The sequence below is a fragment of the Alosa sapidissima genome, chromosome 11 (genome assembly GCF_018492685.1).
Source record: "Alosa sapidissima isolate fAloSap1 chromosome 11, fAloSap1.pri, whole genome shotgun sequence".
NCBI lineage: Eukaryota > Metazoa > Chordata > Actinopteri > Clupeiformes > Clupeidae > Alosa > Alosa sapidissima.
The window spans coordinates 36,485,080-36,497,632 of NC_055967.1; the positions used below are offsets into that span (position 1 = coordinate 36,485,080).

General features: G+C 43.4%; 1 protein-coding gene across 1 annotated transcript; it reads left to right on the forward strand.

The window, feature by feature from the left end:
• Positions 1–7,530: 7,530 nt before the first annotated feature.
• Positions 7,531–8,998, forward strand: c11h11orf96 (chromosome 11 C11orf96 homolog). Its single transcript, XM_042111292.1, has one exon. It carries the CDS (start codon positions 7,905–7,907, stop codon positions 8,277–8,279), a length of 375 nt encoding a protein of 124 aa, XP_041967226.1. The 5' UTR covers positions 7,531–7,904; the 3' UTR covers positions 8,280–8,998.
• The last annotated feature ends 3,555 nt before the right edge of the window (positions 8,999–12,553 follow it).

Genomic DNA, 12,553 nt, shown 5'->3' on the forward strand with positions numbered 1-12,553 from the left:
CTGGAGTTTCTGGGCCTTTATTTCAGTTTACAGGTAATTACTGCAGGTCTGAATAAGAGGATTGTGCTGTTGTTACTTCTCTCTCCTTCCTGCTTTGTTTAGTCAGTGCTTTGGGCCTCTTTCCCAGCTTTCTACATTACTTTAATGGACCTGTGCCATGGTGACTCATCAGGTCATGTGATTTGATTTGATGCTTTCTAATAGTTTAAAATCTTACTGCTTTTTGAAGAAATGCTGAAGTATATGTTTCATAAGGTGCAATGGGTCATAGAAATTGTAAAGCAATATTAATGTTTTATTATAGGTGTTGTTATTTAAAGAGGTGTCAAAAGAGTTTACCTAAGCTTTTCTAAAATTAGGTAGCTTATAATCAACAACATTAAAAACACACACAAATATCAACACCAAACCTAGTGAGTTCAAAACTAATTGAATAGCCTAGTGAGTTCAAAACTAATTGAATAGCCTAGAGGGGCGGTGGATCTTTGGACATCCATAACATTCAAATATTTGGTTCTTTAAACAGCCGGCTTTTTCCATTCTTTTCTTTCATTTTGAACTTCAAAAACTCTTTCTTTGTAGAACATCTGCATCTTTAAACGTTGAAACAACAGTCTTTTCTTTCCTTTACTTTGCCAAATGGTAAGCAAGGAAACAGTTCCTGTTCTTTTTTAGGCAGAGGTGGACATTGCATTTTACACCGAACACATAGGAGAAGTGAGGAGTTTCTTTGCAGTGCTTGCACCTTTGTCGTGCCCAGGATGGGAAGTGGTCAACCCCATCTCTCCTAACGTCTGGAGGAACACTGCATAGTGGCCTCTTCTGTGGTGGGGTATGTGTTTGTGATGGTGAGGAGTGTGGCGAAGGGGAATGTGATGGAGAGGACAGTGGCCTACCGAGCCTAACTTTGCCTTTTCCTGCTCTTATCAGACAAGAGCCAACTGAGGCCTGAAACCTTCTCAGGGGCATGGCATCTTTCTCCTGGTCTTGTGCCCACAAGTCTCTTCGGTACAGGATCCAGGCATTGATCAGAGCCATTGTGACACTATGCCACCAAATATACAAGTACCATCTTCTGGTTTTCAGGTAAATCTCACCATAAAATTATCAAATTACCAATATCCTTGACCTTTACATAATCAGCAGGATAAGATTCTGCCATTTTGAATTCACATTGAACAAACTATGTCAGAATTGTTGTAGTGCAAAAGGTATCCAACAGGGGGCAGAGGACAAGTAATAGATTGTATACAACAGGGTTTTATGCAAAGTTTATATCTCATGGTGATGCAATGGGTCTCAGAAATGCATGTCTCAAATATGATACGCACGGCATTCAATGGTTGTGTTTCCCATAGATTTCTTGGTCGTTCTTGTGTGGGCAACAATTCACTGGGAGTGAGACAGTCCCCCTACCTCTCCAGTCTTGCTGGTGTGAACTCGGCCTTTCTCTAATTGAAGTTCAGTGCTTGTATATGCTGGCTGCTTTTCAAATGGGCTGAGTCATGCTGAGCTGCCCGCGGAGCTGAGGAGAGAGGAGAGAGACTTGTGCCCTGTCTGCCCGCAGCAGGACGCTGGCAGTCTCACTGTCTGGGGAAGAGCGCACCTATTATCCCGCAGGGTCTGCATGGCAACGCCACTTACAGTGTACGCACTGAGTGATCCAAGAGAGAAATGCCAAGTCGCCCCTGGTTACTGACATGACCCGGTTATTACGTAGCACTCCTGCCTGCAGGGTGCCTACAATATCTGGGAGAAATGTGTGATGTGCTAAATGTAAATAAATGTTTAAGCAGTTTAATGTCAAGCTTATACTATGGAGCACAGGAGGTGTCATTGCAAGATATTTTTGTGTATTGAGAGAATGTGCGCGCATTTTACTAAATCGTGGACACGTTTTACTAAATTGTGCATTCATTTTACTAAATTGTGCGTACGCACGATTTAGTAAATTGTGCGCACGTTTTACTAAATTGTGCGCACGATTTACTAAATAGTGCGCTCATTTTACTAAATTGTGCTCTCAATTTAGTAAAACGTGCGCACGATTTAGTAAATTGTGCGCTCAATTTACAACAATTAAAATGAGAGCACAATTTAGTCAAATGAGCGCACTATTTAGTAAAACGTGCACACAATTTACTAAATCGTGAGCACGATATACTAAAATGAGAGAACTATTTAGTAAAATGAGTGCACAATTTAGTCAAATGTGCACACAATTTAGTAAAATGAGTGCACGTTTTCTAGATATATACCAAAAAATATCTGACACCTCCATGGGCTCCGTATCAAGCAGCATTTTCTATAGCAATCAGGCTGTCACATGTGTTTAGTGTTCGATCCTACTTAGGGTTAGAGTTAAGAGTTTTTTTCTTAAATGTTTACAGTCTCTAAAAACCGGCCAGTAAATACACACACATCTATGTGGTGAAAACATGTCCCGTCTTATGTGTTTACACTCTTTCCCGCCATTCCGTGGTTATTCATAGCTTGTTTCTCGAACGATATCTATTACAAGGTCTGAAGCCTTAAGGTCCTGGCCAGACCTGGCACAGACTCCCGTCAGGAATGCCATCAGGGCCCTCCGCCTCACTCTCCCCCTAGATGCAAACACAAGTGCTGACATGGTAATGTTTTTTAAATTACAGCCAACTTTGTTGTCATTGTGCAGAGTACAAGTACAACAAAATTAAGTGATGGGCCCACACTTGACCGTGTTGACAGTTTCAGAGTGAGCTAACCAAGAGAGCTGTGCAGTGAGTCCCACATGGCCTAGTGCCCCTCTGGTGACGTTGCTAATGGTTCTCTTTTTGGAGAGATTTGTTGTGAGGTTTTAATTAAACTTGCAGTGCTTGCATCAGAGTCTTTAAATGCCATTTCCACAGCCAAGAGCCTCGGTGCTCCCACCGTTGCTCCCTCAGGGCCGACCTGCTCTGGGGTGCCGCCACTCACGATGTTTAATGAGATCAATGGCCAGTATTTAGTCCTGGAATTACTCTGTGTGTGCATGTGAGTCTGAGGAGCGGAGCAGAGGGAAGGGCTTGATTGGTTATCTGGCTGAACCTCAGCTTGACTGAGCTTTCTTACTCAAGAAGCAGCTTGCCTGTGCTGCTGAGTGACTGTCATCTGAGACGGTATCATGCAAATAGTTAAGATTCTGGTAACTCGTGAGTGGGATTGTTGATAACAAAGTCTGTAGTTAACAGTATTGCAGAGCACAAGTTGTTGATTTCCGTAAGAGTGGACTAGTGTTTCTGGGAAAAGCCCCTGTTTACGTGCAGAACGTGCCTTTGCTAGCTGTGGTGGTGGCATCTAATCGGGCCACCTGTCCGCATGTGCAGGAGTAGCCAGAGGTCCTTTGAGGGTGCAGGCTTCCCGGATCTGCTTTCAGCCTTACATCAGAATGTGTTCAACCCCAGACCAGTAGCAGGGTGTAGACAACAGGCTCATGGGTCTTACATCAGAATGTGTTCAACCCCAGACCAGTAGCAGGGTGTAGACAACAGGCTCATTGTCAAATGCCATCTGCCCCAAGAGGCCAGAGCGCAGCGCTACTGCCTGGCTCGGTTAAGCCAAGTGGACACATAATGGTTTTGTGTGTGTGTGTGTGCTGGAGAAAATAGCCACATGGCATGTACAAATCACATCACTTGTGTACTTTTGCATGTGGTTGTATTCTGTCCATCCTGTCATACTTGTTATCCTTTGAGAGCAGATCCATCCTGTCATACTTGTTATCCTTTGAGAGCAGACCCATCCTGTCATACTTGTCCTTTTTATCCCAATTTCCCAAATGTTGCCCTTCTCTTCCTGACAGCACTTGTAATGCTTGGCCACTCCGGGCAGTCCAACCACTGACCATGACGTTAGCTATACCAGTGGTAATGTCAGTACAATTCAGCTTTTCATTGACTGTTTATACTCCTCTATTCACCTTTGGCTCTCAATGAAAGATTGTTATTGTTAGATTTGGATACATTACAAATCAGAAAAGTATTGTCCTGCTAAAGGTCACATAAAGACATAGAAAATGTTTATTTTATATTTGAGGTCAGCTGACCCTGTAGAGTGAACACCTTGATGAAGGCATGTAAGACATAGAATGGTCAGTGTGATAAATATATATTTTTTTTTTCAGCTCAAAATTCAAACCTTTTGGAAATACCTTTTGATAGCATAACAGATCAGAATGATCAGAAATGTTTTGGTGACATTTAAAGAGTAAAGACCAATGTTGTGAAATTAGTGGCAACCATGGTTAAAAAAACCTTCTGGCTTCAGCCCATCAGACTATTGTCAGCGGCGGTATAAACAAGTTGGATTACACATGAGACAGTTTGACCATGAACATCAAAGTCACTTAACATATTCAAACATGAGAAAGATCATCGAACAATCCCAGATATGATCAGAATTAGCATTGGGAGTATGTGGTCTTGGTGTCAGAGTATGTTTAATGTGACGTGTTATGAAGATCCATGGTGCGGTGTGGGAAGAGCCTCCCTATAAATACCCTTGGCTTTCTCACCCCCCTGGTGTTTTCTGTGGCAAATCCCTAGGGTCATCATCTACTCCCATAAGGAGCTATTTTTTCCTGCCTCCAGTCCTAGAGGGCATCTAATCATGCCAATGAGAAAAACATGTGTGGCTCACCACTGCACTGCACTATGTGGCCTTTTGCTCTCACAAGTAAACACAACTTTTGTGTCACATTCGGTCGAAAGATCTGTCCCCTTTCTCTCCCCTTTGGGGCCTTTTCAGAAGCCTGTGTGTTGAGTGTCACCCTCAGATATTCTGTTGGGCCTGCTATGTTACTCACCTCAGTACCCCTCGCTAACTCACTTTCATGTTGGCTGAAATGGCAGACCATTGCACTCTTGCTGTAGATAAGAGTGTGTGCATTTGATGGTATTGTGCTAGTACTCTTGCTGTAGAAGAGAGCGTGTGCATTTGATGGTATGGTGCTAGTTCCTAAAACAACTGTATTGCTTCTATTTATACATCTGATGTCACAACAACATGAAATAAGTTTTAAAATAGGTCCCATCTTTGGGAAAAGCTTGTTAGTTCTTGACTTTGACCTACTTTTCATTCTGTTTACACCACATGTTGCTACTCAGAAGGGTGCACGGGTCTGCAGCTGTTTTGTTGTGTCATTCACCAGACGGGCACAACTATAACCAAGGAAGCAGTGCGCTTCTGAAATGTTCGTGGTACTTCACTGCCATAGGCCTATACACAGCATGGAATGTCTTTACCTCAATTCTTATCTAACAGTTTCCACTAAACCTCAGTTTGCAGTCTGTGGCTCTCTCAGCACTGTCACTGCGACCTTGGAATTGTCATGACATAACAAGAGAAACAACCACGCTCCAATCCCTGCGACAAGGTGAAACTCTACCTCTGGCAACTGTTGCCACGCAACCTTGAGTCCCAGTAACAATCGGAATGGAAACTGAAAATCAAGACGGGTCATTAATTAAGGCAAGGCCAGCATCCATGCAGTAGCTTCACCTCTGGGTGAGATCTCATAATGCCGTATGGCCTGTAGCTCTGAGGTCACGTTATAGCAGGAGGCTATATGAGGCTGAAATCCCTGAAGTCTTAGGGGTGCTGAGTGGAAGGTCTGTCTTTGGTACAGCTGCTAAAGTTAGCAGGCTAATTCAATAAAACTTGCCTCTCATCTATCAAGGATGAGCCAGCTGTCACTGGTCTTGGGTCTTGGAAGGCTGGAAATTGCCTTAAAGCATCACACTGTCTGACAACATCAGCATGAAAGTGAAGAATATGTCTTTGTGTCATAGTTGTACAATCATTTTTGGCCATCTTTTTGATTATATGAAACAATATATATGCGTAAAAAAATTAGTAAGTCCATTTCCCTGCCCAGACTGAGAGATTAAAGGCTCAGGAAACCATTATTGTGCTTGATTAGCTGATAAGAGCTCTTCTCAAGTCGCAATTTCTGTATTATAAGTTTTTTATTCTAATATTTTGATATATTGGATTTTTGATTTCCATGAGCTGTAGGCTACTGATCAACTTTAATCAGCAATATTAGAATACTTAAGATTAAAACAAACAAACAAAAAAGGCTTGAAATATTTCACGTTGGGTGTAATAAATTTAGATTATATGAAAGTTTCGCTTTTTAAATTACAAGAAAAAATGTACTTTTTATGATATTCTCATTTTTTAAGATGCATCTGTACATCAGCATTACTAGATGTCAAAATATATTTTTACAAAAAGAAAAACAAAGAGAAAATCTAACAAACAAACAAATAAATAAATGTTTTGTCCTCCATGTGAGGATAAAAGAGAGGATGCAGATGAGCCTCTCTTTCTTTTTCTCTCTCTCTCTCTCTCTCTCTCTCTCTCCCTCCCTGCCTGGCCTGACCTGTCTGTATGCATGCCCTCTGGAGTGAATAATAAAAACAGGGGCCAGTGGCAGGCTTAGTAATGCATGAGGCAGACCTGAGTGGGTTTCATTACAGGCACTATTCCCGGACGGACTAACACAGGGCTGCTATTGCGGCCCATCCGGTGAGGGGTGGTCATAGTAAGGGAGCCCCGAGGGGGGGCAACGGGGTGTCATGTGATGTCACCCAAACCTGAGGCTGAGCGGAGTGCCAGAAATAGACTGAGCGGCATTCACACAGGCACCTCAGCACACGCCCCATTCACCGCAAGGGCTGATGGGAAGGGTTGGCACGTATGGTGATCTTACAGGGTTATCCTGGGAATGCGTGACGGAAACAGGAACGGTGTCTCACACATCACGTCACCCTTTCTGCCTGGCGGTAAAATGACAAACACGCGCTTCGTGTTTGACATGGTCCGGCCTCTAACCTTTGGTGATAATTATAGACACACGGTAATATAGTGGTGTAGATTGATGATGGAGGTGGTGGTTATCACTGGTGTTGTTGATACTGATGATGACAGACACACAAATGAAGCCTCTGACTGAGGCTGATTATGTTGATACTCTTAGTCTGGTTGGGATTGGGATGCGTTCACTTTTGTTTTTGAGCTTGTTCTTCCATGTTCAATCTTTCAATTAAATCTTTCAATCTTTTTGTTCTATCAGTAAATAAGGCTCATATACGTTATGAAATGGTCAAGGTGCTTTACTGATTGTGAATTGATGTTGTTTCAGAGACCTTGTCTGAACCACGCGTCCTCTTCCCTGTCCTTGTATGGCCCAGTGTGTAGGTGTATAGTTGTGCAAATGTGAGTGCTTTATCTTTGCATATTTGTGTGATTCTTTATCTTGAAATGTCACCATAGGCATACATTACCTCCAACAGTTACCTATTCCACTGAAAATGTGGGTGTGTTTATGTTACCTCTCTCTCTCTCTCTCTCTCTCTCTCTCCGTCCACTGGTTTCCTTCTATGTGGCTGGTGTTTATTTAAGGGGGCTGATCCTGGTTGACTGGTATGGCAGCAGGAACGGTGACTGGAGTTAGAGGAGGGGCCAGCAGGGGGGGTAGTGGGTAGTGAGCAGCTATAAAAGCCAAAGCTGGAACCATTGGCAGCAGAAGCACTCGCAGGCAGACGCAAAAACCCAGCGCTCAGAGTCAGTAGTAGCAGCAGCAGCAGCAGCAGCCAGGAGGAAAAGTCAGACTCACAGAGGACTCAGCCACTGACGACAGCAGCAGTGTTTGCCACAGGCACCGGTAAAGCAGGAGCACGGCGTGCTTCACCAGAGCCAAGCAGGATATTGTTCCAGAGTACTGCATTCTCCCATTTGGCGTGAAGCTGTCTACAGACACTCAGCCCCAAGAGGCCGCAAGGACCGAGGAGGGACCGGAGCAAGAACCGCAGGCTCTCTGCAAGAAGGAGCTACTGGCATCGCCGACAGACCAAGCGCACCGCGCGTCCACGCCGCCACACATGGCCGCCCGTCGGATGGAGGTGGTGGGCTTCCCCGCGCTGCCCGCCCACCTGCTGGCGTCCACCATGGAGGAGTTCCCGCAGCAGCTGCCCGTGCCCAAAGGCCCCGCGCACGGACGCAGCCGGCCTCGCCGGCCCCGCGAGGCGCGCTTCAAGACACAGCCCGTCACCTTCGCCGAGATCGCCGAGGTGGAGGAGGAGGGCGTCTCTCCGCTGGAGGAGGAGCGTGCGCGACGGTCCTTCCTGCAGTCCCTGGAGAGCCTGCGGAGGAGCACCCAGACGCTGCACCACGGACCCCCGGCACACGCCGCCCACTCCTCCTCCACCCCCACGCAGGCCAGCTTGGACTCCAGCGACTCCGACTCGGCACACTGAGGGAGGCCCTGGACCTGGAGGAGGACTGAGGAGCAGGACACACAGATGAACTTTTAGTTCCTCTCCTTGGACTGGACATTTCTCCTATGTGCGTAGATTCTTTGCTGTCACATGATATATGAATATATATACATATCTATGAATAGATCATATCTATAGTCTTGACATGCATCTGATGCATTCTCAACCAAACTCCTCCAGCAGTGTGACAGTAGTTGGCTGACTGGATACCACTGCTTGGCAAGAGCTAATTGTAGCTTGTAAGATGTGACACAGTCATAGTACCACTTTAATTCCTCATATATTCCTTTATTTTTACTGTGTAAAGCATTTTGAACTTTAAGCAGGGCTTGAAAGTGGATCTAAGTATTTGTTTTTTAAAAACAATGAAGCATTTCGTTTTTTTTTTTCACCTTGTGCCTGCTCATAGATTCTTAAAAGTAAAGAAGTGGCTGGCTCTTGAACTTTCTCTGCAAAGCTCTGATCTCTGGCCCCCAGAGATGTAAAATTAACCACAGTATGTTTTCCAGAATTGAGGAACAATGTTTTAAATGATTGTGATATTTATTTTACTGATTTTAATTCAATTAGGAAAAAGACACTGTGGACTAGTAAAGTCACTTTTCATAGATACAGAGGGAAAATGCCTTTATACTTTTGATTTAATTTTATTATCTTTTTACAGTTTCTTATTACTTCAATAAATATTTCCAACTATAGTTTTTGCTGGTGTGGTCTATGCTTGCATTGGAAGAAGGTGAATTCCATGGTGTTTATGCATTCTGAACGCATAGGGGAACGCGTAAACACTCCGAAGAGGCTGTGACATTCAGTGACCCAGAGTGACGCATGAATCTCCATGCATAACTCATGTACAACCTAAACTGGCAGGCTACGTGCTGAGTGACCCCTTAACCCCATTAACTTGACCATCCATATGAGTTTGTTTATTTCTTGTAATTATATACATATGTGAGTGAATCCAGTTCCTGAGAAATATACATAGCTGGAGATCCTCATTGGACACTTCACAAGATCTGGCACTGTTACACTTTCTTGGCTGCAGTAGAGATAAAAATAGTCTGACTTGCCTTTCCATCTAGCTGGAGGAGCATGCAGAAAGAATGTAATCGTTGTGTAAGAGCATGTTAGTTGTGACAGTGCAAACATCACATTACTGTGAATCTGATTGTCTGTCAGTATCAGCACACTCTATCAGAGGCGAGGCTTCACGAGGGCCTTGTGCTTGCTCTGTAGGGCGAGGCACTGAATATGGATTCCTCTACTTCCCTGACAAATACTGCATGCCAACAATCAGGACTTTACAATGGTCACTAATTTCAAATTTAGGAGAAGAAATGTATTTGTGCTTCATGTTCCGCTGCTCCAGTTCATCTTTTCACCTCCTTTTCATGCCTGCAACCTACTTTGCATCCCGTTGCCTTGGTAATGGAGGAATGAAGTATGATGTTCAGAAAGTGTCATCAAAACAAACCTCTCTGTTCCATTTCTACCAGACCGTCCTGTTACCTGCCCAGTCATCCACACACACACACACACATACACCTCCTCTCTCTCTCTCTCTCCCTCTCCCTCTCTCTCTCTCTCTCTCTCTCTCACACACACACACACACCACACACCTCCTCTCTCTCTCTCTCTCTCTCTCACACACACACACACACCACACACCTCCTCTCTCTCTCTCTCTCTCTCTCTCTCTCTCTCTCTCACACACACACTTCTTCCAAACACACGCCTATTTGCCACCATCAGTCTTTTTTATCTTCTTGGTTTGTTTCAGGCTGTATGTTTTGGTTTGTTTCAGGCTGTATGTTTTGGTTGGCCACTGCAGCTGAAATATGATTATGATCTTTGGAAAAGACTCCATTTATGGAAAAGATGTGTTACTAGAGCTGTAGCGAACAGCTTCACTCTGCAATTAAAAACACTATGTTCCAACAGGCTGAACAAGAAGCAGATGTTTCTTCCATTATATAACCATAAACTGACATTTATTCACTTCTTTCAAGGAAATCTCATGAGCCCTTCAAAGAGACCCACTTGTAGCCTTGGCAGAGCATACATGTTTCTCAGACAAGGACAGAGTCACTGCCTCGTGAGGACAGATTGTGGTCTGAATGCACGACCAGGCAAACTGGTCACATGCAGTCCATAAAACTGCACTACATAAATAAAAGACTTACTTACTTAAACTGATTGTTGATTTAACTAAATGTGTGCCAAACAGATGGAGCTGAAACGCATGTTTAGTGGCATAACACCTACATTTTTGCCTCATTAGTCATCTAGAATGTGTGCATGAAGCATCAACACATTTGCATTTTGACAGGTGAATTACTGACTCAATCATATTGGCTTCTGACTGGATGCTAAATGATGCAAATGTCCACATTAGTTGGATAGAAATCTCCAATATTTGTGTATAAAGTGAACATAAAGTGAGGTCATATGCACATGCACATTCCGACACACACCTGTGAAAAAGGGTTGTAGGGTCGGAGGGGGGATGAGGGGGCAGATGGATCCAAAACGTCCTGGTTGCAATAAACTTTGAAACAGGTTTGGATTTACTCTTGATGGTAGGGTGGGCTCATTCATTAGTGAAACATAAATAAATTGTCAAGATCTGGTTTTGCATTATCTTCATCTCATTTTTTTTTTCTGTATATTTTTCTTCATACACTAACCCATTTGTGATGGCCTGTTAAAGTGCAACAAACTGTACAATGACATTATTATTTGCTAATCAATGCTGTTCAGAAGAAGATAATAAGTGCATCATGGGATGTGGTTCTGAGATGCGGTGTTGCAGTGTCTGTATACGGCCTGATTGGAGTGTGTTGGGTTATGCGGTGAAGTGTCTGTATACGGCCTGATTGGAGTGTGTTGGGTTATGCGGTGTTGCAGTGTCTATACGACCTGTGTTGGGTTATGCGGGTTTCTGAATCTCTGTCTGACCTACATTTTCCAGTCTCAGCACATCCCTCCTGGGCTTTGGGCCGGAACCAAGAGACTCAAGTCTTCAAATGCAATCCTTCCACTCACGCCTTTTGTGAACCAAAAATTATCCTCTTTTCTTCCTTCTTAGACACATCCAGTGGTGTAGTCTACGTGATACGCAGGACTACGCAGTATACCCACTTAAAAAGCATCACCATCTCAGTATACCCATTTAAAATAGGCAAGGATATGTATTAACATTTGGAGTTGATCACAGTATACCCACTACAGCTAACTAGACTACATCACAGTATACCCACTACAGCTAACTAGACTACATCACAGTATACCCACCACAGCTAACTAGACTACATCACATAGGCTACCCACTACAGCGAACTAGACTACATCATAGTATACCCACTACAGCTAACTAGACTACACCACTAATTCCACCAGTGACAGGAATAGACCTACGGATAATGAACAGAAGGTAACCCAGTTCTTATACTCTCCAAGAGCAAGGTCAGTTCCAGGCCCTATAGGTAATATGGGAGTGAATATTTATGACAGCCAAATTGGCAAGCAATGAGACAAAAATGTGCCTATGAGGACAATTTAATATGGATCTATAGAGTAAATTATGGGGTTGTCCATCATGTCCTTTCTTAAATTTCCCCTAGGGATCAATAAAGTATCTATCTATCTATATATCTATCTATTGTGAATGTGGATAATGCAGTGTCACTTTTGAATGTTAAACGTTGCAATTGGTGATTAAACTCTTTTGAGAGGTGGATAAACTATTTCTAAAATGTCAGAGGTGGATAAACTGCGTACTTGCATTTAGCCTCCACTACAACACTGGTTACATTATTGTAAAATGCACAACATTCTGCCATAATTTCTTCAGAACAACGGTAGCAATATGGACCCTTTCAAGAGAGTTCCATTATCAGCATCATAGTTGGCCCCACAAGACTTCCGTTTTAACATTCCATATGTTATCTTAATGCAGAGGAAGTAGATTGGGGCCCAAATAGAACGTTCAAGCATTGTTTTTGTTTACCTTGTTGAAAGGGTCTATAGAGAAAATGTTCCAATTGATTTGGGGGTGGTCTATCTATCAGCTGCAGAACTAGGAGTGCTTGCAAGGCCTAACCAGATTGTTCTGATTAATCCTAACAGGAGACATCAAACAATGTAATAGACGGCCTATAGACTATTAAACAATACAGGCTGACGGCCGAGACAAGTGTCATTTTTAGAAAATACCAAAGACTTTATCACTTGTTATGACTAGCCCTTTTAA